The sequence below is a fragment of the Entelurus aequoreus genome, linkage group LG17, assembly GCF_033978785.1.
Source record: "Entelurus aequoreus isolate RoL-2023_Sb linkage group LG17, RoL_Eaeq_v1.1, whole genome shotgun sequence".
NCBI classification, from domain to species: domain Eukaryota; kingdom Metazoa; phylum Chordata; class Actinopteri; order Syngnathiformes; family Syngnathidae; genus Entelurus; species Entelurus aequoreus.
Genome location: NC_084747.1, coordinates 14,488,910 through 14,510,777, shown reverse-complemented (window position 1 = coordinate 14,510,777; position 21,868 = coordinate 14,488,910). Strand labels below are relative to the sequence as shown.

Below are 21,868 nucleotides of genomic sequence, written 5' to 3'. Positions count from 1 at the left end.
GTCGAGAACGCGAAATGGACATTCAGTGCCTTTTATCTCCACGACAATACATCGGCGAAATGCTTTAGCTACGAGCTAACGTGATAGCATCTTGCTTTAACTGCATATAGAAACAAAAGAAATAAACCCCTGACTGGAAGGATAGATAGAAAATCAACAATACTATTAAACCGTGGACATGTAAATACACGGTTAATGCTTTCCAGGCTGGCGAAGGTTAACAATGCTGTGCTAACGACGCCATTGAAGCTAACTTAGCAACCGGACTGCACAGAGCTATGCTAAAAACATTAGCTCTCCACTTACGCCAGCCAGCCCTCATTTGCTCATCAACACCCGTGCTCACCTGCGTTCCAGCGATCGGCAGAAGGACAAAGGACTTCACCCGATGCGTTTGGCGGCCCGGAGACGTAGGAAGTCAAGGTGAAGTCGGCGGCTAGCGCGGCTAGCGCTCCAACAAAGTCCTCCTGGTTGTGTTGCTGTAGTCCGCTGCTAATACACCGATCCCACCTACAACTGTCTTCTTTGCAGTCTTCATTGTTCATTAAAAAAATTGCAAAAGATGTCCAGAATACTGTGGAATTATGAAATGAAAACAGAGCTTTTTGTATAGGATTCTACGGGGTACCATAACTTCCATTACTCGGACTTCGTCACGCGCATACGTCATCATACCGCGATGTTTCAGCCGGATATTTCCCGGGAATTTTAAAATGTCACTTTATAAGTTAACCCGGCCGTATTGGCATGTGTTGCAATGTTAAGATTTCATCATTGATATATAAACTATCAGACTGCGTGGTCGGTAGTAGTGGGTTTCAGTAGGCCTTTAAGTTAGTCATGATAAACATACTGAGATGAAGAATCACATTTTTAATAAGGTTGAAGGCATTTCTCATAATTATTCTTCTGTGTACTTTGTAAGCACTATTCATTTGAACAACCTCTTAAACTGGATCATATCAGTACATTGTTTAACTTCTTTACTTAATCATTCCAAATACTGATATGCTAAAGGTTTAAAGTGTTGTATGAGCATACAAATGTTTTAAATTAGTTTTCCCTTTAAGGTTATATTTCTCCTCTTGAGAAGAATTGTTGTACATTCTTGGGTAGCATGTTATAGTTTGCTTTGTACATCATTTTAGCTTTTTGCAATTTTACCAAATCATTGATCTTCAATATTTTTGACTCAATAAATAAAGTGTTTGTGTGTTCTCTATATCCAACATTATGTGTTATTGTAATTGATCTTTTTTGTAACACGGTTAATGAATGAAGCACACTTTTGTAGTTTCCCCATATTTCTGCACAATAACTCAGATATGTAACACTAGTGAGCAGTAGAGAATATGAAGTGATTTTTGGTCTAGAACATGTTTTGCTTTGTCCATTATTTAAATGTTTCTTGCTACCTTATGTTGTATATTTTTTTATATGATATTTCCTGTTCATGTTATCTATTATTACACCCAAAAATCTAGTTTATTTTACCCTTTCAATATCTACTCCGTCTATTTGTATTTGTGTTTGACTTTCTCTTCTACTGTTGCCAAATAGCATTATTTTAGTTTTACTGAGATTCAAAGATTGTCTGTTTTTGTCAAACCATCTTTTTCATTTGTTCATTTCTTCTGTTATTATTTGTATTATCTTCTGTGTGTTCTCCCCAGAACAGAAATCAGCTGTGTCGTCTGCAAATAAAACTAACTTTAAGTCTTTTGTAACTTTACAAATGTTTTTTGTATAAAGATTAAACAATCTTGGTCCCAGTATTGATCCCTGGGGTACACCACAATATATATCTAGACGTGTTGACGTATGTTCACCCATCTTCACATATTGTTTTCTATTGGTTAAATAGCTTCTTACCCAATTCAAGACCAACCCTCTGATGCCATATCATTCTAATTTTGTATCAGATAGTGAGGCTGAACACGAGATTGAAGAACCTTTGAGCAGTGATACAGACTGTGAAGGTGATATGAGGACTCACACTGACAACAAACACTCTGAATGCTCTTCAAAGAAGAGAGGTAAAACATGTTTGAGCTGCTCAGTTTATGCTGAAAGTTTTACTAAAAAGAGCCGTTTGACTCAACACATGAGAACACACACGGTTGAAAAACATTTAAATTGTTCGATTTGTGGCAAAAGCTTTTCTCGAATTAGCTTTTTGACTCGACACATGAGAACATACACAGGTGAAAAACCATTTAATTGTTCAGTTTGTGGCGAAAGCTTTTCTCAAAATAGCCATTTGACTCAACACATGAGAACACACACAGGTGAAAAACCATTTAATTGTTCAGTTCGTGGCAAAAACTTTTCTCAAAATAACCTTTGACTCGACACATGAGAACACACGCTGTAGGAAAACCATTTAGTTGTTCAGTGTGCTGTAAAAGGTTCCCACATAATGCAGATGCAGTAAAACACGTAAGAACACATAAGGGAAAAAAACCAATTAGCTTTTTAGTTTGTTGTATGTTGCTCATATGTGGTGACATCCACCCTACCCAGGACCTCCTCACTGCTTCTTTCACAAATATCTGAGGTATTCATACAAACTTGGATTAGTATAAAGCATAATCTTATCTACTCATGACCCCATGTCTTATCTGATATGTTTGTGAAATCTATGTATTTTCTTTTTGGATGTCAGACTAATTGTAAGTTATTTTTGCTTATTTTATTACTTCTGACGGCATTATATTTGGCATCGTAGGTAACGTGAAGAAGATGTGGCTGAAATAAATGTCTGTGAGAAAAACGAATGACTTGAGCCTTAATTAAGACCTCGGAGGGAGTAACACTGATAATGGGCCACAATTTACAGGTCAGAAATTTAAAGAGTTTTCAGAAAAAAAGTATGGGTTCAACTAAGGCTGTCAATGTTAACGGATGTGATTATTAAAAAGAATATATCGCGTTACCATGAATGAATGATGATTAATCACAGTGTTGGTTTTGACCGGCGCAGGAAGGCAGTGCGCATCGCACAGGCAGCGATGACGTCACACACCAGTGGTAGAGGGATGTGCTCTGCGCCCACTTTCGCTTCAAAACAAACCTCGATGGAACTTCAGATAAAAGTGAGGTTATTAATCAGTAATGCAGCGACAAACTTTCTTATCATCGGCACACATCAAGTTTAAATAGAATCAAAGAATCAGGACGCACTTTGTCCTGTATGTTTATTAAGTAAGTGGCCAACAGAGCCCATTATTTTGTTTTCATGTTCCCGGGTGTGTGTAAAAGAAAAAAGTCAATGGTGACGTCACACGCCAGTTTTGACACAGCAGTTTGGCTACAGTCGCCAACACGCACCGAGCAGGCATCTTGTCAGTGCAGCAGATAACTAAAGTCAGTGTACAAAAGTGAAAATAGAAGTGTTCTGCTGTCTATGCTTGCAATAAGAGCAATATTTATGTGAGCGTGTTTGTTTCCTCACTGAGTGCAGTTGGTCCGAGGTCGAGTACAAGTCATCGTTCAGTGAGGATATTACTGATAAAAGTCAAGACGAAAAAACGTCAAAAGGGTGAAATGCTATAATGTTGAAAATGTATACTGGGGTAGTGTGAGTTTCACACTTTCACAACACTTACTTTGTCAAACAACTTGCCGTTTGCTTGAACCCACTAAAACAGTGGTACCAAACCACCGGGCCACGGCCCGGTACCAGTCCGTGGATTGATTGGTACCGGGCTGCACAAGAAATAAAATAAAAAAAAATAAAACATTTTATTTTATTTTTACTTTTGGATTAAATCAACATAAAAAACACAAGATACACTTACAATTAGTCCACCAACCCAAAAAAAACCCCTCCCCCATTCACACAAAAGGGTTGTTTCTTTCTGTTATTAATATTTCTGGTTCCTACGTTATATATCAGTGGCATGCAGTCAAAAAAAGTAAAAAGAAAAAAAAAATACTTAAATTGTTATATGTATCCAGTGATTATACTAAAGTTATTTTCCATTTAACTTCACCAGTTTTAATTATTTTTATTTTTATTTTCACATTTGCCGTTCAAATACTGAGAAGAGACGGTGATCAGCAGCCAGTTGAGGCACGTCACTGCGTTGTGCCTCAACATGGATTGTGCACAATGACTCGGCTAACTGCTGGCCTGCTGTGCAGTGAGACCGTATTGCTATATGAATTATATTATACATTTCCATAGTTTAGTTAGCTGAGGTATATAATGTACAGTGTATTTTGTCAACAACTGTATGTGTGTAACGTATTTCTTGTACTGAGCGATCATAAAACTCTGCTGCGAAGACGCACTGTGAGAGGCTCGTCTCATAACCCCGCCTCCTGGTGCCAAGCACCTCCGCCGCAGAATGCACCGCCCGACGGGAGCGCCACACCAACCAAAGCCCACACCCAAACCCTCCACGTGCAAGACCGAATCCACCCAAAAAAAGTCACTTAACAAGAAGCCAAAAAGTGCAAAAACAACAATGCTCGCGCTGGAGGAGCCGCGAACGACCGCAGGGACACAACATTAGGTACACCTGCAGACTGCAGCACGGATTTCATATTTCATTCATTCACAACTCTTCCAACACGAACACCACTGTTCCCGCACTTATAAGTAAAGGTGAGACCATAATGACGTTTTTTTAATCAAATGTACTTTTTTGTGTGCTACAGTTTGTATGTGTAAAGTTAAAGTTAAGTTAAAGTACCAATGATTGTCACGCACACACTAGGTGTGGTGAAATTTGTCCTCTGCATTTGACCCATCCCCTTGTTCACCCCCTGGGAGGAGAGGGGAGCAGTGGGCAGCAGCGGTGCCGCGCCCTTGAATCAATGTAGGTGATTTAACCCCCAATTCCAACCCTTGATGCTGAGTGCCAAGCAGGGAAGAATGCTGGTATGAGCTTTTAAAATAACCCGTTAACTGCTGCCAATCAAATGGTTAATAAGATACTATTTAGGGTTCATAAGTTTGTAAATCCGACTGTGATGAAGTCAGTGCCTCACCAGACATAACCTCACCGCACGCCACTGTTATATATCTATAAAAATCAATACAGTCTGCAGGCATACAGTCCGTAAGCACACATGATTGTATTTTTTTATGACAAAAAAAAAAGTAATAATAATAATAATCCCCCCCTGTCCGTGGGACACATTTTCAAGCGTTGACCGGTCCGCAGCTACAAAAAGGTTGGGGACCACTGCAATAAAAGACAGAATACAACATTGTAGACTTTTGTTTAATTTCTATTTCCAAAGTATTTTGATATCAAAAATATTTTCGCGATAAGTAGCACTTCAATTATGAGCCAGAAATGTAAGAAAAGATGAAAAGGGTCGCTAGTTATTCAAAAGGTATTTTAATTTTTAAAGTGCAGTTGTCGAACGGAAGTTGCAAACTTCTGGCGCATGCGCAAACACATCGAACAGTGGTAAAGCAGAAAGTCCAAGATGGCGGACTTAGCGGCGTGGCTTTCCGGAGAAGTTTCACATTTACGATCTTATAGATTCAAAAATAGCATCAAATACCTCAACTATTCGCCAGGGAACATACTTTGAGTGTGGAGCGATGGCGTGTTATCTGAAGTGAAGATTGAAGACGTGATAGAAGATGGACGACTACTGCTATGCTAAGATGGCGACGTCCGCTAAAAGAGAACATGAAAGAGAATCAGCGCCACCAACTTCCAGCAAATCACCAACGGAGATAAAGACGAAAGATGAAGGTGAGTGAGTTGATTTCCGTAGTTTGAAAGCTATTTGGAATTCCAAGCCCTAAAAATAGAAATTAGCCGACTTTGTTGACAATGTAAACAAAGAACCTGTTAGCATTTTTACCTTGATCCAAAATGTCGGAAATGTCTGTTAGAAGTTACCGCAGTAGTAAACAGTAGGCAAGCAACGATACTTGATATCGTGATGCTGTGTGTGTGAGAATGTGTGTGTGAGTGAACTACTGTATTCGTCCTAACTGGGAGATTAAACACACCAACTAATTTAATCAGAAAAAAGCAATTTTTGCATGTAAATATTTGTGTACTATAAACTCTGCCTACACTCTTTTTTTTAAATCATTTTTGAGTTTTTGGATACAAACATTTTTGTCCCTGAAATAATCATTATACTTGTTTAATGTGTTGGTACACATTATTTTACAGTACCTCAAATTAATGTACTTTTATTAAATATAAAATCGGGGAACCGCTTGCTTTTTTCCAAGCACTGGTAAAAAGTACTGACATTTTAAAGTAATTAAGGAATATTTAAAAAAATAAAATAAAATTTTGTTTAGTAAATGTTAACTTGAATTAAAAATCCTACAGTATTCAGTACACCACTGATACTTTGTTTCCTGCAGAATGTTTGTGATGACAAGCAAAAAAAAAGGAAAACAGGTTGTTCTCTTTACCCCCACAAAATGTAAGGAAAAAGAAGCAAAACTGTGGTCCTAAAACCAGGTACGGACCAAAGCGTGGGTGACCTGTACGTTACACCTCTAGTAAACACAATTATAGATATGAACAAAATGACAGTTGTCAGCTGTGAGCATATATTACCTCCATCAAACATGGCGGAAATGTCTGTTACAAGATACTGTGGTAGTAAATAGTAGGGATGCAACTGTACTCGCTATTATCTGCCTTTAATTAAATTTAACAATGTTATATTAATCAAGATCGGATGGGATGGTATACACAAAATAATCGTGATCATATTTTTGGCCATATTGCCCAGCCCTATTCCATCAGCATTTCAGTTCAGTTTCAGCATTTGAGCAGTTTCTACAGAAATTAGTTATGTTCATACTTTGTATTTTTTGTTTAGCACTTAGCAATAGTGCTAATTGCTTGATCTGCTTATCACTCAGCTTCTAAAACTTGTAGCTCATCCTAGGGCTGGGCGATATGGCCTTTTTTTAATATCTCAATATTTTTAGGCCATATATATCTGGATATTTTGCCTAAGCCTTGAATGAACACTTGATGCATATAATCACAGCAGTATGATGATTCTATGTGTCTACATTAAAACATTCTTCTTCATACTGCATTAATATATGCTCATTTTAAACTTTCATGCAGAGAGGGAAACCACAACTAAGTCAATTTACCAAAAGTGTATTTATTAAACAGTTATTAAGCAGTGGCACAAACATTCATGTAAATTCAAAAACAGAAAGTGCAAGATTGTCAGAGACATTTTAAAACAAGCTATTAGTGCACTTTTGTGCATGATGTCACTAAGATGACATTTCAAAACAACACTAAATTAAAGTGCTTGTGTCTTGCAGACATCCAGCAGCTGATCGGTAATCCAGAAGAAGTTTCCCCTCAGTTAGGGGGGAGCTCCACTTTGAAGCAGGAGACTCCACAACCACCCTGCATTAAAAAGGAAGAGGAGGAACTCTGCATCACTCAGGAGGGAGAGTGTCTTCTAGGACGAGAGGAAGCTGATTACACCAAGTTTCCACTGAGTATTCTCTCTGTGAAGACTGAAGATGATGAAGAAAAACCACAAGTAGTCAACCTCTTAGCTCCACTATCAGATAGTGAGGCGAAAGACGAGGTTGAAGAACCTATGAGTAGGAAAACTGACTGTAAAGAACTTCCCCTTCAGCCTAAGGAGGGCAGCTCCACTTTGAAGCAGGAGGCTTCACAGCCCCCTCACATTAAAAAGGAAGAGGAGGAACTCTGCATCACTCAGGAGGGAGAGTGTCTTCTAGGACGAGAGGAAGCTGATTACACCAAGTTTCCACTGAGTATTCTCTCTGTGAAGACTGAAAATGATGAAGAGAAACCACAAGTAGACAACTTCTTAGCTCCACTATCAGATAGTGAGGCTGAAGACGAGGTTGGAAAACCTTTGAGCAGCGATACAGACTGTGAAGGTGATATGAGGACTCACACTGACAACAAACACTCTGAATGCTCTACGAAGAAGAGAGGTAAAAAATGTTTGAGCTGTTCAATTTGTGGTCAAAGTTTTACTAAAAAGAGCCGTTTGACTCGACACATGAGAACACACACAGGTGAAAAACCATTTAAGTGTTCAGTTTGTGGCAAAGGTTTTTCTCAAAATAGCATTTTGACTCAACACATGAGAACACACACAGGTGAAAAACCATTTAAATGTTCAGTTTGTGGCGTAAGCTTTTCTCGAAATAGCCATGTGGCTCAACACATGAGAACACACACAGGTGAAAAACCATTTAGTTGTTCAGTTTGTGGCAAAAGCTTTTCTCAAACTAGCAATGTGACTGAACACATGAGAACACACACAGGTAAAAAAACATTTAACTGTTCGATTTGTGGTAAAAACTATTCTATTTTGAGCAGTTTGTCTCGACACATGAAAACACACAGAGATGAAAAAACATTGAATTGTTCAGCATGTGGCAAAAGCTTTTCTGTTAAGAGCCATTTGACTCAACACATGAGAACACACACAGGTGAAAAACAATTTAATTGTTCAGTTTGTGGCAAAAGCTTTCCTCATAGCAGCTCTTTGTGTCGACACATGAGAACACACGCTGGAGAAAAAACATTTAGTTGTTCAGTGTGCTGTAAAAGGTTCACACATAATGCAGACGCAGTAAAACACATAAGAACACACAAGGGAAAATAACTGTCCATCCATTTTCTACCACTTGTCCCGTTCGGGATTGCAGGGTACACCCTGGACAAGTCGCCACCTCATAGCAGGGCCAACACAGATAGACAGACAACATTCACACTCACATTTATCCCCTGGGCCCATTTAGTGTTGCCAATCAACATATCCCCAGGTGCATGTTTTTGGAGGTGGGAGGAAGCCAGAGTCCTCGGAGGGGGGGAAAAATAGCTGTTTAGTTTGTGGTATGTTGCTCATATGTGGTGACATCCACCCTACCCAGGACCTCCTCACGGCTTCTTTCACAAATATCTGAGGTATTCATACAAACTTGGATTATTTTGAGCATAATCTTATCTACTCATGACCCCATGTCTTCTCTGTATCTGAAACCTTCCTGAACAGTAAGATAGATGATGCTTCAAGTGCTTGGTTACTCCTTCTTCAGTCCAGGGACCTGGGGCCTCATGTGTCAAGTTTGTGCACGCTCAAAAACCTGCACTACACCCTTTTTCACTGCAAAGTTGAGATGTATCAAAACTGACGTTGACGCATAAGTGATGCTGGGTAACTGTTTGCATAACAAACTGCCAACTTTTACTCCTCAGACTGATTGATGTGCAAATCAGAGACATATGAACAATTAACCCCCAACACCCACAACCCAACCCCCACCCCCCCTCGACATTCGGGCATAACAGGTTCAATCCGGCCCGCGAGATGAGTTTGCGAAGTGTAAAATTCAGCTGCATTTTTTAATGACAGAAACTGCTGTTCTAATTGTGTCCACTGGATGTCGCAAAAATGTTTTATTTGTGATGTGTACATTTTCAGAATGTGCTTGTTCTATTTTGGGCCAAAGTAAAACAAAAAAAACAATCTGAATTTGTCGTACTTGTATTTTTAAGTTATCATGCCATGGTTTTCCCTGTCCCGCCAAGTGGAAATAGATTTTCCTCCATGCGGCCCCTGAGCTAAAATGACTTTGACACCCCTGCTGTAATGTGACTCATGTGAGCAGGTTACTGTATAAACACACATTTTGTTATAAGTTATAAAAATGTGTTCAGTTCTCAGAGACACATCAATGTCAGGCTGACAATCACTCTTCAGCTTTCTCCAAACACGAGAACAAAGCAGCTCCTACTGACTTGTGATTGGTCAGACCGTGCCCATCTTAATCACATGGCTAATTTCTATATAATAAATTGCGATGTAACACAATTGTATATCTTATATGCTCAGACAGTAATGTGTTTATATAAGTTTAGATTGTGTTATGATGTTTGTAATGGGGAAATACGTAAATGTGTCTTGTTTTCATTATTGCATTTAAGACAATATTAAAATGCCTTTATTTTGAAAAACAACTGCTGCGGAGTAGAAAACGGAAGTTGCTGGATTCTAGCGCATGCGCAAATGTACTTGAAGAAAAGAAAAGACGAAGACCGCAGGCTATGGTCTTTCGGAGATTCTTCGAATTCACGATCTTAAAGTCATATGATTCACAGCAATTATAGCAACAAATATCTCAATTCGTGTTTCCCAAAGCCACGAAATGTGCATTGAGTTTGGAGCGATATCTGAAGGGAAAATTGAAGACGTGATAGAAGATGGACGACTACTGCTATGCTAAGATGGCGACGTCCGCTAAAAGAGAACATGAAAGAGAATCAGCGCCACCAACGGAGAACAATCTGAAAAGCGAAGATGAAGGTGAGTGTGTTGCGTTCCCTCATTTGAAAGCTGTTTGAATTCCAAGCCCTAAAAATAGAAATTAGCCGACTTTGTTGAACAATGTAAACAAAGAACCTCGATCCAAAATGGCGGAAATGTCTGTTAGAAGTTACCGGTCGGTTAGAAGGGCCGGCCCGTGCCATAGGCCGTATAGGCAAATGCTAAGGGCGCCGTCCATCAGGGGGCGCCACGCCAGTGCCAGAAATGTTGGAGAAAAAAAAAAGTTGGTACTATTATTTCTAAATACAAAAAATAATCCCACGTTAATTAAAATGCAAAGTAAAGCCTATTTAATAGAAATATTATTTGTTACTACATTACGCCCCCCTTCCCCCGCACGGTGCGCCCCCTCCCTTCCCGTATCATGACTCTTTTTGGACGTCACCACATCAAAAAATCAACACAAGATGTCAAAACGGCCAAAACTGTCAGGTGCCCAGGGAAGAAAAAATAGAAAAGAAGAGGAGGAGAAACGAGAAAAAGACAGAGGTAGCAGGTAGGTAACGTTAGCCTACATGAAATTATTTGTCTTGACAGAATGTGATAGTAACCTGGCTTTTTAGCATTAAGCTAATGTTACATGATTCGGCAATTGCTAATCAATAAATAGCTAGTTCTGTTTTAACGTCGGATTAATATTGTGGAGGGGGCTAAATTGTTATGGAAAATAATAATGTAACGTTAGGTAATTACAGTACTCCCACCTTACATTCCTCAGGGACATTTGTATTAGATCTTTTAAGCAGGTGTTTTTTGTTTACAGTGTTATTGCCTTCTGGTTAGCTAATGTTTGCCCTGCAGGTAACAGTCACTTTTCCACCCCTTTATATATTAGGTATAGTTGTAAGCCTAGTTGTTAAAGGCCTACTGAAACCCACTACTACTGACCACGCAGTCTGATATATATATATATATATATATATATATATATATATATATATATCAATGATGCAATCTTAACATTGCAGCACATGCCAATACGGCCGGGTTAACTTATAAAGTGCAATTTTAAATTTCCCACTAAACTTCCGGTTGAAAACGTCTATGTATGATGACGTATGCGCTTGACGTCACCAGTTAAACGGAAGTATTGGAACACCATTGAATCCAATACAAAAAAGCTCTGTTTTCATCTCAAAATTCCACAGTATTCTGGACATCTGTGTTGGTGAATCTTTTGCAATTTGTTTAATGAACAATGAAGACTGCAAAGAAGAAAGTTGTAGGTGGGATCTGTGTGTTAGCGGCTGGCTGCAGCCACATAACCAGGAGGACTTTGACTTGGATAGCAGACGCGCTAGCCGACGCTAGCCGCCGACCGCACGGATGATCGGGTGAAGTCCTTCGTCCTTCCGTCGATCGCTGTAACGCAGGTGAGCACGGGTGTTGATGAGCAGATGAGGCCTGGCTGGCGTAGGTGGAGCGCTGATGTTTATCATAGCTCTGTGAGGTCCCATTGCTAAGTTAGCTTCAATGGCGTCGTTAGCAACAGCATTTTTAAGCTTCGCCAAGCTGGAAAACATTAACCGAGTAGTTACAGGTCCATGGTTTAATAGTATTGTTGATTTTCTGTCTATCCTTCCAGCCAGGGGTTTATGTATTTTGTTTCTATCTGCATTTGAGCCCGATGCTATCACGTTAGCTCCGTAGCTAAAGTGTTTCGCCAATGTATTGTCGTGGAGATAAAAGTCACTGTGAATGTCCATTTCACGTTCTCGACTCTCATTTTCAAGAGGATATAATATCCAGTGTTTCCCATAAACTGCCAAGATACCTGTGGCGGTGGGGGCGTGGCTATGGGCGTGGTCACCATGACATCATCGATTCATTTGCATAATTTACTACAATGATATGATTTTCTCTAAAAAGGCTAAAAAAATGTATACATACTAATTAATAATAACAGTTTTGTTTTAAACGTCCATCCATACATCCATTTTACAATATAATTACAACACTTTATGTACATATTTATATACAGATTTGAACAATAAGTTATTCACTGAAATATATTTATTAATTGTGGTTCTTACAAAAAATATATCTTATAAAATATAAAAGCTAAAATGTCTCAAAGCTCTGCCCCTTTAATTAGTGCATACTAAATAATTTAACTTTAGACTACTACTACAACCATATTATTTACCAGCAACATAAAGTGAAACAGAGGCAGAGGTGTCCTGCCACAGTCAGTAACAAATAAACAGAAAACAGTAGTGGTCAAATACAAATAAGGCAACAAGAGAAGTATCCTACACTTCTCTTTTGTAAAGTAAATCTGAACAGCCGATATGGGCATCTACATTAACTATATGATTTGCCTGAGAAGCTGGACAGGGAAAAAAAATAAAATAAAATAATTTTTTTTAAATTTGTGGCGGACGTAATTATTTTGTGGCGGGCCGCCACAAATAAATGAATGTGTAGGAAACACTGGTATCCGAGGTGGTTTAAAATACAAATCCGTGATCCACAATAGAAAAAGGAGAAAGTGTGGAATCCAATGAACCCTTGTACCTTAGTTACGGTCAGAGCGAAAAAAGATACGTCCTCCACTGCACTGTAGTCCTTCATTCTCACTTTCCTCATCCACAAATCTTTCATCCTCGCTCAAATTAATGGGGTAATCGTCGCTTTCTCGGTCCGAATCGCTCTCGCTGCATTGTAAACAATGGGGAAATGTGAGAAGCCTTTCAACCGGTGACGTCACGCTACTTCCGGTAGAGGCAAGGCTTTTTTTTATCAGCGAGCAAAAGTTGCGAACTTTATCGTCGATGTTCTATACTAAATCCTTTCAGCAAAAATATGGCAATATCGCGAAATGATCAAGTATGACACATAGAATGGATCTGCTATCCCCGTTTAAATAAAAACAATTCATTTCAGTAGGCCTTTAAAGTGCACATCATTCATGTTAATTAAGCAATATCACATGAGAGGGAATGCTGTTTTTTAATTTGAGCACTGCTGTGATTCGGTTAAAGATAATCATAACATAACATTCTCATATAATATATTATACTGTTACTTTGCATTCTGCTATTCAGCATTTCACTGTAATGATGGCAATAAATTGAATCTAATCTAATTTGCATATCAGTTAACATCATACATATATCTCTTTGGTTTTTCATCTATATTATATCATTTCATTTTATTCCTGGAATCATATGTTTTTATTATTAGACTGTAATAGTCAATGGTGTCACATACTCCTCTCTTCAGATGCACTGTTGAAGTTTCTAAATCCCACCCCTGGGCCATCTACCACATCTACCGCTGCTGCCTCCACTTCAGCAGCACAACCCAGCCATGATGCAGCAGCATCAAGCGCTCCTCCTGCTGCACCAATAGACCCTGCTGACTGGCCTTCGGCTTTAACTGAAAAAGTACGAACAGAGTTAGTTCACAGAGGTCCATTTGTAATTGATAGTGACTTCACATTCCCGAAACAGAAAGACGGACGAAGGTGTCAGCATGATTATTTAAACAGACTCTTAATCAATGGGGAAAAGGTGAGAAGAACCTGGCTTATGTACTCGAAAAAAGAAGATAGCTTGCACTGCTTCTGCTGCAAAATGTTTTCCAAGAGAGATTACAAACTGAGTAGGGAAGGTCTGAAGGACTGGAAAAATGCAAGCCACTTGCTCAAGGTCCATGAGGAAAGCCAGGAGCATAATGCTCACATGGCAACATGGAAGGACTTGGAGGTCCGTTTTGCGAAAGGACTCACAATAGATAAACAAGAGATGGCACTTGCTGAGGCTGAGAGAAAAAGGTGGCGTGAAGTTCTACATCGTTTGGTGGCAATAATTCAGTCCTTAGCTGAAAGAAACGTGGCTTTCAAATTCAGGGGGTCCACGGACACATTAAATAAACCAGACAATGGCAATTTTCTGAAAGAAGTGGAGCTTATGGCCAAATTTGATCCAGTGATGAAGCAGCATGTCAGTAGAGTAGAAAGTGGAGCTGGCAGTCACGTACATTATCTGGGAAAAAGAAAAACAATCCAAAATGAACTGATTGACTCCATCAGTTCAAGAATACTAAAACGCATTGTGGAAGAGATCAAAACATCAAAGTATTTCTCCATCATTTTAGATTGCACACCTGATCTGAGTCATAAGGAACAGCTCTCTGTCATAGTCAGGATAGTGTCACAAGAAGACATACCACAAGTTAAAGAGCATTTCCTGGGCTTTCTTGTTGCAGAGGAATCAACAGGAGATCATTTGTCAACTCATCCTAAAACAGTTAGAGGAGCTTAACATTCCTTTTGAAGACTGCAGAGGACAGTCTTATGACAATGGGGCCAACATGAAGGGAAACAATAAAGGGGTTCAGGCAAGGTTGCTTTTTTTGTCCCATGTGGTGCCCACACTTTAAATCTGGTAGTAGCTGATGCTGCAAAAAGCTCACCAGATGCCCTTGGCTACTTTGGGCATTTAGCAAAGTTATTCAAGCTCTTCTCAGCCTCCACCCATAGGTGGGGTGTCCTCCTGAAACATGTTAAAACCACTTTGAAATCATGGGCTGAGACCAGATGGGAAAGCAGGATAAAAAGCATTGAGGCAGTCAGATATCAGGCTCGGCAAGTCAGAGAGGCTCTTCTGGAGGTGAGGGAAACAACTACAGACACTGTGGTGAGAGTTGAAGCCCAGTCTTTGGCTGAGGAGATTGGATCCTATCGTTTTTGCATTTGTACAGCCATCTGGTATGACATTCTCAGCAAGATCCAGTATGTGAGTAAACTCATGCAGCTCGATGTGGCTGTCGACTTGCTGAAGAAAACCAAAGATTCCCTCACCAGCTACAGAAACACTGGATTTTCTGATGCACAGACAATGGCAAAGGAGATGTGTGATGAAATGAATGTGGAGGCTGAACTCAAACAAAAGCGATTGAGAACCACCAAAAGGCACTTCGGTTATGAGTCTCCAGATGAGCCCATACAAGATGCACTTAAAAAAATGGAAACCACATTTTTTAATGTGGTGGTGGATACAGCCATCTCTTCACTCGATGAGAGATTTCAGAGCCTTGGAGAGGTGAATGACAAGTTTGGAGTACTCCTCAATTTCCACAACTTACAAAAAGAAGAGCTGCTACAGCAGTGCCAAACCCTGAGTACTACTCTGACCCATGACAGCCAGCTGGACATTGATGGCACAGAACTTGCAATGGAATTGCAGAATTTCCCACCATTGCCATCAAAGAACATGACAAACATGGAACTCTTGAGCTTCCTGCATGAGAAGAAGCTGGCAGAAATTTACCCCAACATGGAGGTTGCTCTGAGAATCTCTGCCACTCTTCCTGTTACAGCGGCTGCTGCTGAAAGAAGCTTCTCTAAGCTCAAACTCATTCAAACCTACCTGAGATCTACTATGATGCAAGAACGTCTCAGTGGACTTTCCATCATAAGCATAAATCATGTGGTCTCAAATCAGTTGTCATAGGATGATGTTGTAGATGACTTTGCTGCAAGAAAGACTAGGAGAGTAAGGCTGTAGCAGGTGATGTGAGGTTGATGAGGGGGTGGTGTACAGTCATTTGTAAGTCATTCTAGTTAATGCAATATTAAAAAGCACAAATAGAGAACTCTGTAGGATTCCCTTTTTTTGTAATATAGTTGTTAAAGTCATACTGGTTTGATATCTTGTTTTGTGCAGTGCCTTATTTATATAGTATTTTTAATGTATTTTATGCAACTTGTTGACACATTTTATTTTGTGTTTATGGATGTAAAAAATATTGTATTTCGTATATTCATTTTTTATTTTTTGTATTCATTTATTTATTCATTTTTTTTTATCTTGTTAACTATTCTGATTGTTGATTTGCTTTCTTTAAGTAAAAAAAAAGGTCAAAGACAAAGCTATTCGGTTTCTTGTGAGTATATACACTTCACTGCCGATGTGGGGGGCGCCACCTAAAATTTTGCCTAGGGTGCCAGATTGGTTAGGGCCGGGCCTGACCGCAGTAGTAAACAGTAGGCAAGCAACGATACTTGGTATAATCCTGCGTGAATCCGCCTTTATTGACCGTGATCCTGTGTGTCTGAGAATGTGTGTGTGTTTGTGTACGTTACACAACATGTACTAAAGAACTCTGCAGACCCTTTTTTTTTTTTTTTTATACATTTTGAGTTTGTGGATAAAAACATTTTGTCCCTGAAATAGTCATTAAACTTGTTTAATGTGTATTTTACCTCACATTCAAACTGCACTTTCATGTACTTTTATTAAATATAAAACTCCACAATCGGGGCACCGCTTGCCTTTTTCCAAGCTCTGGTAAAAAGTACTGACGTTTTCAAGTCATTAAAGAATACAAATTATTATTTGAAAATATTGTTTAGTAAATGTTAACTTGAAATAAAAATCCTACAGTATTCAATACACCACTAATACTTTGTTTCCTGCAGAATGTTTGTGGTGACAAGCAAAACAAAACTAAAGAACCTTGAGAGGAAAAAAGGTTGTTCTTTTTACCCCCACAAAATGTACAGAAAAGAAGCAAAACGATGGTCTTAAAACCAGGTACGGCCTGAAGCGTGGGTGACCTGTACCGTTACACCTCTAGTAAACACAATTATAGATATGAACAAAATGACAGTTGTCAGCTGTGAGCATATATTACCTCCATCAAACATGGCGGAAATGTCTGTTACAAGATACTGTGGTAGTAAATAGTAGGGATGCAACTGTACTCGCTATTATCCTGCACGGGACAATACGCTTTTAATGTAAAAAATATATATATATATTTATATTAATCGAGATTGGATGGCATTTACTTTGTATTTTTTTGTTTAGCACTTAGCAATAGTGCTTCTTGCTTTATCTGCTTATCAGTCAGCTTCTAAAACTTGTAGCTCATCCTCCTTATATTCAGGCTCAAAAATATAAGGTTCTGGATCATAATTAGTCCCAAAGTATTCTTTGATGGCACTCATGAAGTCTGCCTTTATTAGTAATAGTTGGTGGTGTTGTTGAAGGAAATAGCGAACGTTGTTATGCGTCTGTGAAAATAATGCGCCGCCGTTTGCTTAAAATGATAAAAAATTATAAAAATACGTAAATATTACATGTTATTATGAATGTGCCTGTTATTACATCACATATATACTTACAGCGTGTATATAAAAAGTTAATGGAAGCTTTTGGCAATTTGTTAGTTTTTTATAGGCGAAATAGAGTGCATCCCCATTACCTGCATTGTTAGCTGACTTTTGCTAACGTTTATTTATGAGTTAGAATGAGTGATGGGCAGTAGTGCACAACAAGTAGCGACGTTATGTAGCTTAACTACAGTTCCCAGTAGCGTGGCGTTAGCCTCACTCCTTTTTGAACCCGTAGTGATTCCTGTAGCTTAGCTATTTTCCACCCATGTAGTGACGTAGCATCCATCAAACGCTACAAAGAGAGAAAATAGACTGCTAATCAAGGGCTGGGAAAACACCAAAAAATATTGCTATAATAATTGTAATTTATTGTTACTATGATTGTTAGATTACGTGTTATTTATGTGTTACTAATGTATATCTGGTTGTTCTTTTAGATTATATTCAATATTTAGTTTTGGTGGTACTGTTTTTACGTTTCCAAAATAATAAATAATGGTGTTATTTATCGTGATTCCAAAATCACTCAAAATAATTGTCATTATGTTTTGCCATAATTGTCCAGCCAGTTTATCGTGAAGTCCTTTCCAATACCTCGTCTAGGGCTGGACGAGGTATTGGAAAGGACTTCACGATAAACTATGTATCACGGTACTTGAGTCACGATACAATAGTCTATTCTAATATTGTGACATGGAGTTTTACTGTGATTTTTACAAAGTCACTGAGAAATTTAAATGTAAAGAGCTTAAAGTAAATGTGGTAAATATGTACACTAGATGCCAGTTATAATTTATTGGACAAATTGTGTCAAAAACAAAGTAAATGAAATTATAATTCTTTTTCTTGAATTTAATATGTAAAAAAGTCCTCTACTTCTTAACTACAGACTTCTTTCAGATAGAATGCACTACAAAGACAAGATATTTGATGTTCAAACTGATAAACTTTTTTTTTTTTTTTTGCAAATAATAATTTACTTAGAATTTCATGGCTGCAACACCTGCCAAAGTAGTTGGGAAAGGGCATGTTCACCACTGTGTTACATCACCTTTTCTTTTAACAACACTCAATAAACGATTGGGAACTGAGGAAACTAATTGTTGAAGCTTTGAAAGTGGAATTCTTTCCCATTCTTGTTTTATGTAGAGCTTCAGTCGTATTTTACGCTTCATAATGCGCCACACATTTTCGATGGGAGACAGGTCTGGACTGTAGGCGGGCCAGGAAAGTACCCGCACTCTTTTTTTACGAAGCCACGCTGTTGTAACACGTGCTGAATGTGGCTTGGCATTGTCCTGCTGAAATAAGCAGGGGCGTCCATGAAAAAGACGGCACTTAGATGGCAGCATATGTTGTTCCAAAACCTGTATGTACCTTTCAGCATTAATGGCGCCTTCACAGATGTGTAAGTTACCCATGCCTTGGGCACTAATGCACCCCCATACCATCACAGATGCTGGCTTTTGAACTTTGCGTCGATAACAGTCTGGATGGTTCGCTTCCCCTTTGGTCCGGATGACACGATGTCGAATATTTCCAAAAACAATTTGAAATGTGGACTCGTCAGACCACAAAACACTTTTCCACTTTGCATCAGTCCATCTTAGATGATCTCGGGCCCAGAGAAGCCGGCGGCGTTTCTGGGTGTTGTTGATAAATGGCTTTCGCTTTGCATAGTAGAGCTTTAACTTGCACTTACAGATGTAGCGACCAACTGTATTTAGTGACAGTGGTTTTCTGAAGTGTTCCTGAGCCCATGTGGTGATATCCTTTAGAGATTGATGTCGGTTTTTGATACAGTGCCGTCTGAGGGATTGAAGGTCACGGTCATTCAATGTTGCTTTCTGGCCATGCTGCTTACGTGGAGTGATTTCTCCAGATTCTCTGAAACTTTTGATGATATTATGGACCGTAGATGTTGAAATCCCTAAATTTCTTGCAATTGCACTTTGAGAAACGTTGTTCTTAAACTGTTTGACCATTTGCTCACGCAGGTGTGGACAAAGGGGTGTACCTCGCCCCATCCTTTCTTGTGAAAGACTGAGCATTTTTTGGGAAGCTGTTTTTATACCCAATCATGGCACCCACCTGTTCCCAATTAGCCTGCACACCTGTGGGATGTTCCAAATAAGTGTTTGATGAGCATTCCTCAACTTTATCAGTATTTATTGCCACCTTTCCCAACTTCTTTGTCATGTGTTGCTGGCATCAAATTCTAAAGTTAATGATTATTTGCACAAAAAAAAACGTTTATCAGTTTGAACATCAAATATGTTGTCTTTGTAGCATATTCAACTGAATATGGGTTGAAAAGGATTTGCAAATCATTGTATTCCGTTTATATTTACATCTAACACAATTTCCCAACTCATATGGAAACGGGGTTTGTATAAATAAAGTGAGCAAGTTGTAACTAATCGACGGCCTCGTCCTTCCGACCAAAGAGCGGAGCTTTATGGACCCAGTGTTACCCCCGACAAAACATGGGCCCTGGAGGGAACGTCTCCCCTGCGCTCCTCGACCACGGTCTGGGAGCCCACAAACAGGAAAGGTGTAAAGCAACCCTTGCAGAGCGGCTCCCTTTTTAAAGTGTCACCTTTATTGTTAGTTTAGAAGCCCAAATACCTCCATATTGCACTTCACGCACCCTCTTTATTAACCAGTAGAATTGTCCTTTGTTGCCTTTCTTCCTCTCCACCATGTTATTGCTTGTATGCACTTTGTGTGTGCGTTTTGACACACTCAACATTAGCGGCATTCAGATTAAAGAACGGTATCAGCATTGAGATTAAAGAACGGTACAGGTACCTTTCAAAAGTGGTATAGTACCGATTTCAATTGATTAGTACTGCAATACTTTATTAGTAGCAGTATACTGTACAACCCTACTACACACATATACAGTACATAGACGAAATTGTGTTTTTGTTGTTTGTGTCTTGCAGACGTCCAGCAGCTGATCGGTAATCCAGAAGAAGTTTCCCCTCAGTTAGGGGGGAGCTCCACTTTGAAGCAGGAGACTCCACAACCACCCTGCATTAAAAAGGAAGAGGAGGAACTCTGCATCACTCAGGAGGGAGAGTGTCTTCTAGGACGAGAGGAAGCTGATTACACCAAGTTTCCACTGAGTATTCTCTCTGTGAAGACTGAAGATGATGAAGAGAAACCACAAGTAGACAACCTCTTAGCTCCACTATCAGATAGTGAGGCTGAAGACGAGGTTGAAGAACCTTTGAGCAGCGATACAGACTGTGAAGGTGATATGAGGACTCACATTGACAACAAACACTCTGAATGCTCTACAAAGAAGACAGGTGAAAAATGTTTGAGCTGCTCAGTTTGTGGCAAAAGCTTTTCTCAAAATAGCTATTTGACTCAACACATGAGAACACACACAGGTGAAAAACCATTTAGTTGTTCAGTTTGTGGCAACAGCTTTTCTCAAAATAGCTCTTTGAAGCGACACATGAGAACACACACAAGGGAAACACCATGTAAGTGTTCAGTTTGTGGCAAAAGCTTTTCTCAAAATTGCTCTTTGGAGCGACACATGAGAACACACACAAGGGAAAAACCATGTAAGTGTTCAGTTTGTGGCAAAAGCTTTTCTCAAAAAAGCCATTTGACTCGACACATGAGAATGCACACAGGAGATAAACCATTTAATTGTGCAGTTTGTGGCGAAAGCTTTTCCCGAAATTTGACTCAACACATGAGAACACACACAGGTGAAAAACCATTTAATTGTTCAGTTTGTGGCAAAAGCTGTTCTGTTAAAAGATATTTGACTCAACACATGAGAACACACACAGGTGAAAAACCATTTAATTGTTCAGTTTGTGGCAAAAGCTTTTCTTTTAAGGGCAGTTTGATTGAACATGAGAACACACACAAATGAAAAACCATATAAGTGTTCAGTTTGTGGCAAAAGCTTTTCTGTTAAGAGAATATTGACTCGACACATGAGAACACACTGGACTAAGACCATTTAATTGTTCAGTGTGTGGTAAAAGCTTTCCTCTAAGCGGCTCTTTGTGTCGAGAACACACACTGGAGAAAAACCATTTAGTTGTTCAGTGTGCTGTAAAAGGTTCCCACATAATGCAGCCGCAGTAAAACACATAAGAACACACAAGGGAAAATAACCAATTAGCTGTTTAGTTTGTGGTATGTTGCTCATATGTGGCGACATCCACCCTACCCAGGACCTTCTCACTGCTTCTTTCACAAATATCTGAGGTATTCATACAAACTTGGATTATTTGAAGCATAATCTTATCTACTCATGACCCCATGTCTTCTCTGTATCTGAAACCTTCCTGAACAGTAAGATAGATGATGCTTCAAGTGCTTGGTTACTCCTTCTTCAGTCCAGGGACCTGGGGCCTCATGTGTAGT

At 39.2% G+C, this 21,868-nt stretch overlaps 1 protein-coding gene across 2 annotated transcripts in view; it reads left to right on the top strand.

Moving 5' to 3' along the window:
• LOC133632501 (zinc finger protein 771-like) overlaps window positions 1-9,519 on the top strand; it is a 35,610-nt gene extending 26,091 nt beyond the window's left edge. The window contains exons 1-2 of one of the 2 annotated variants that reach the window (XM_062024956.1): window positions 5,432-5,720; window positions 7,286-9,519. In XM_062024956.1, the coding sequence (XP_061880940.1) occupies window positions 5,606-5,720; window positions 7,286-8,619 (1,449 nt within the window). In that variant the 5' untranslated portion in view covers window positions 5,432-5,605 and the 3' untranslated portion in view covers window positions 8,620-9,519. Of the gene's footprint in view, window positions 1-5,431; window positions 5,721-7,285 lie in introns of those variants that run through there. The other variant, XM_062024957.1, reaches the window with a different exon arrangement.
• The last annotated feature ends 12,349 nt before the right edge of the window (window positions 9,520-21,868 follow it).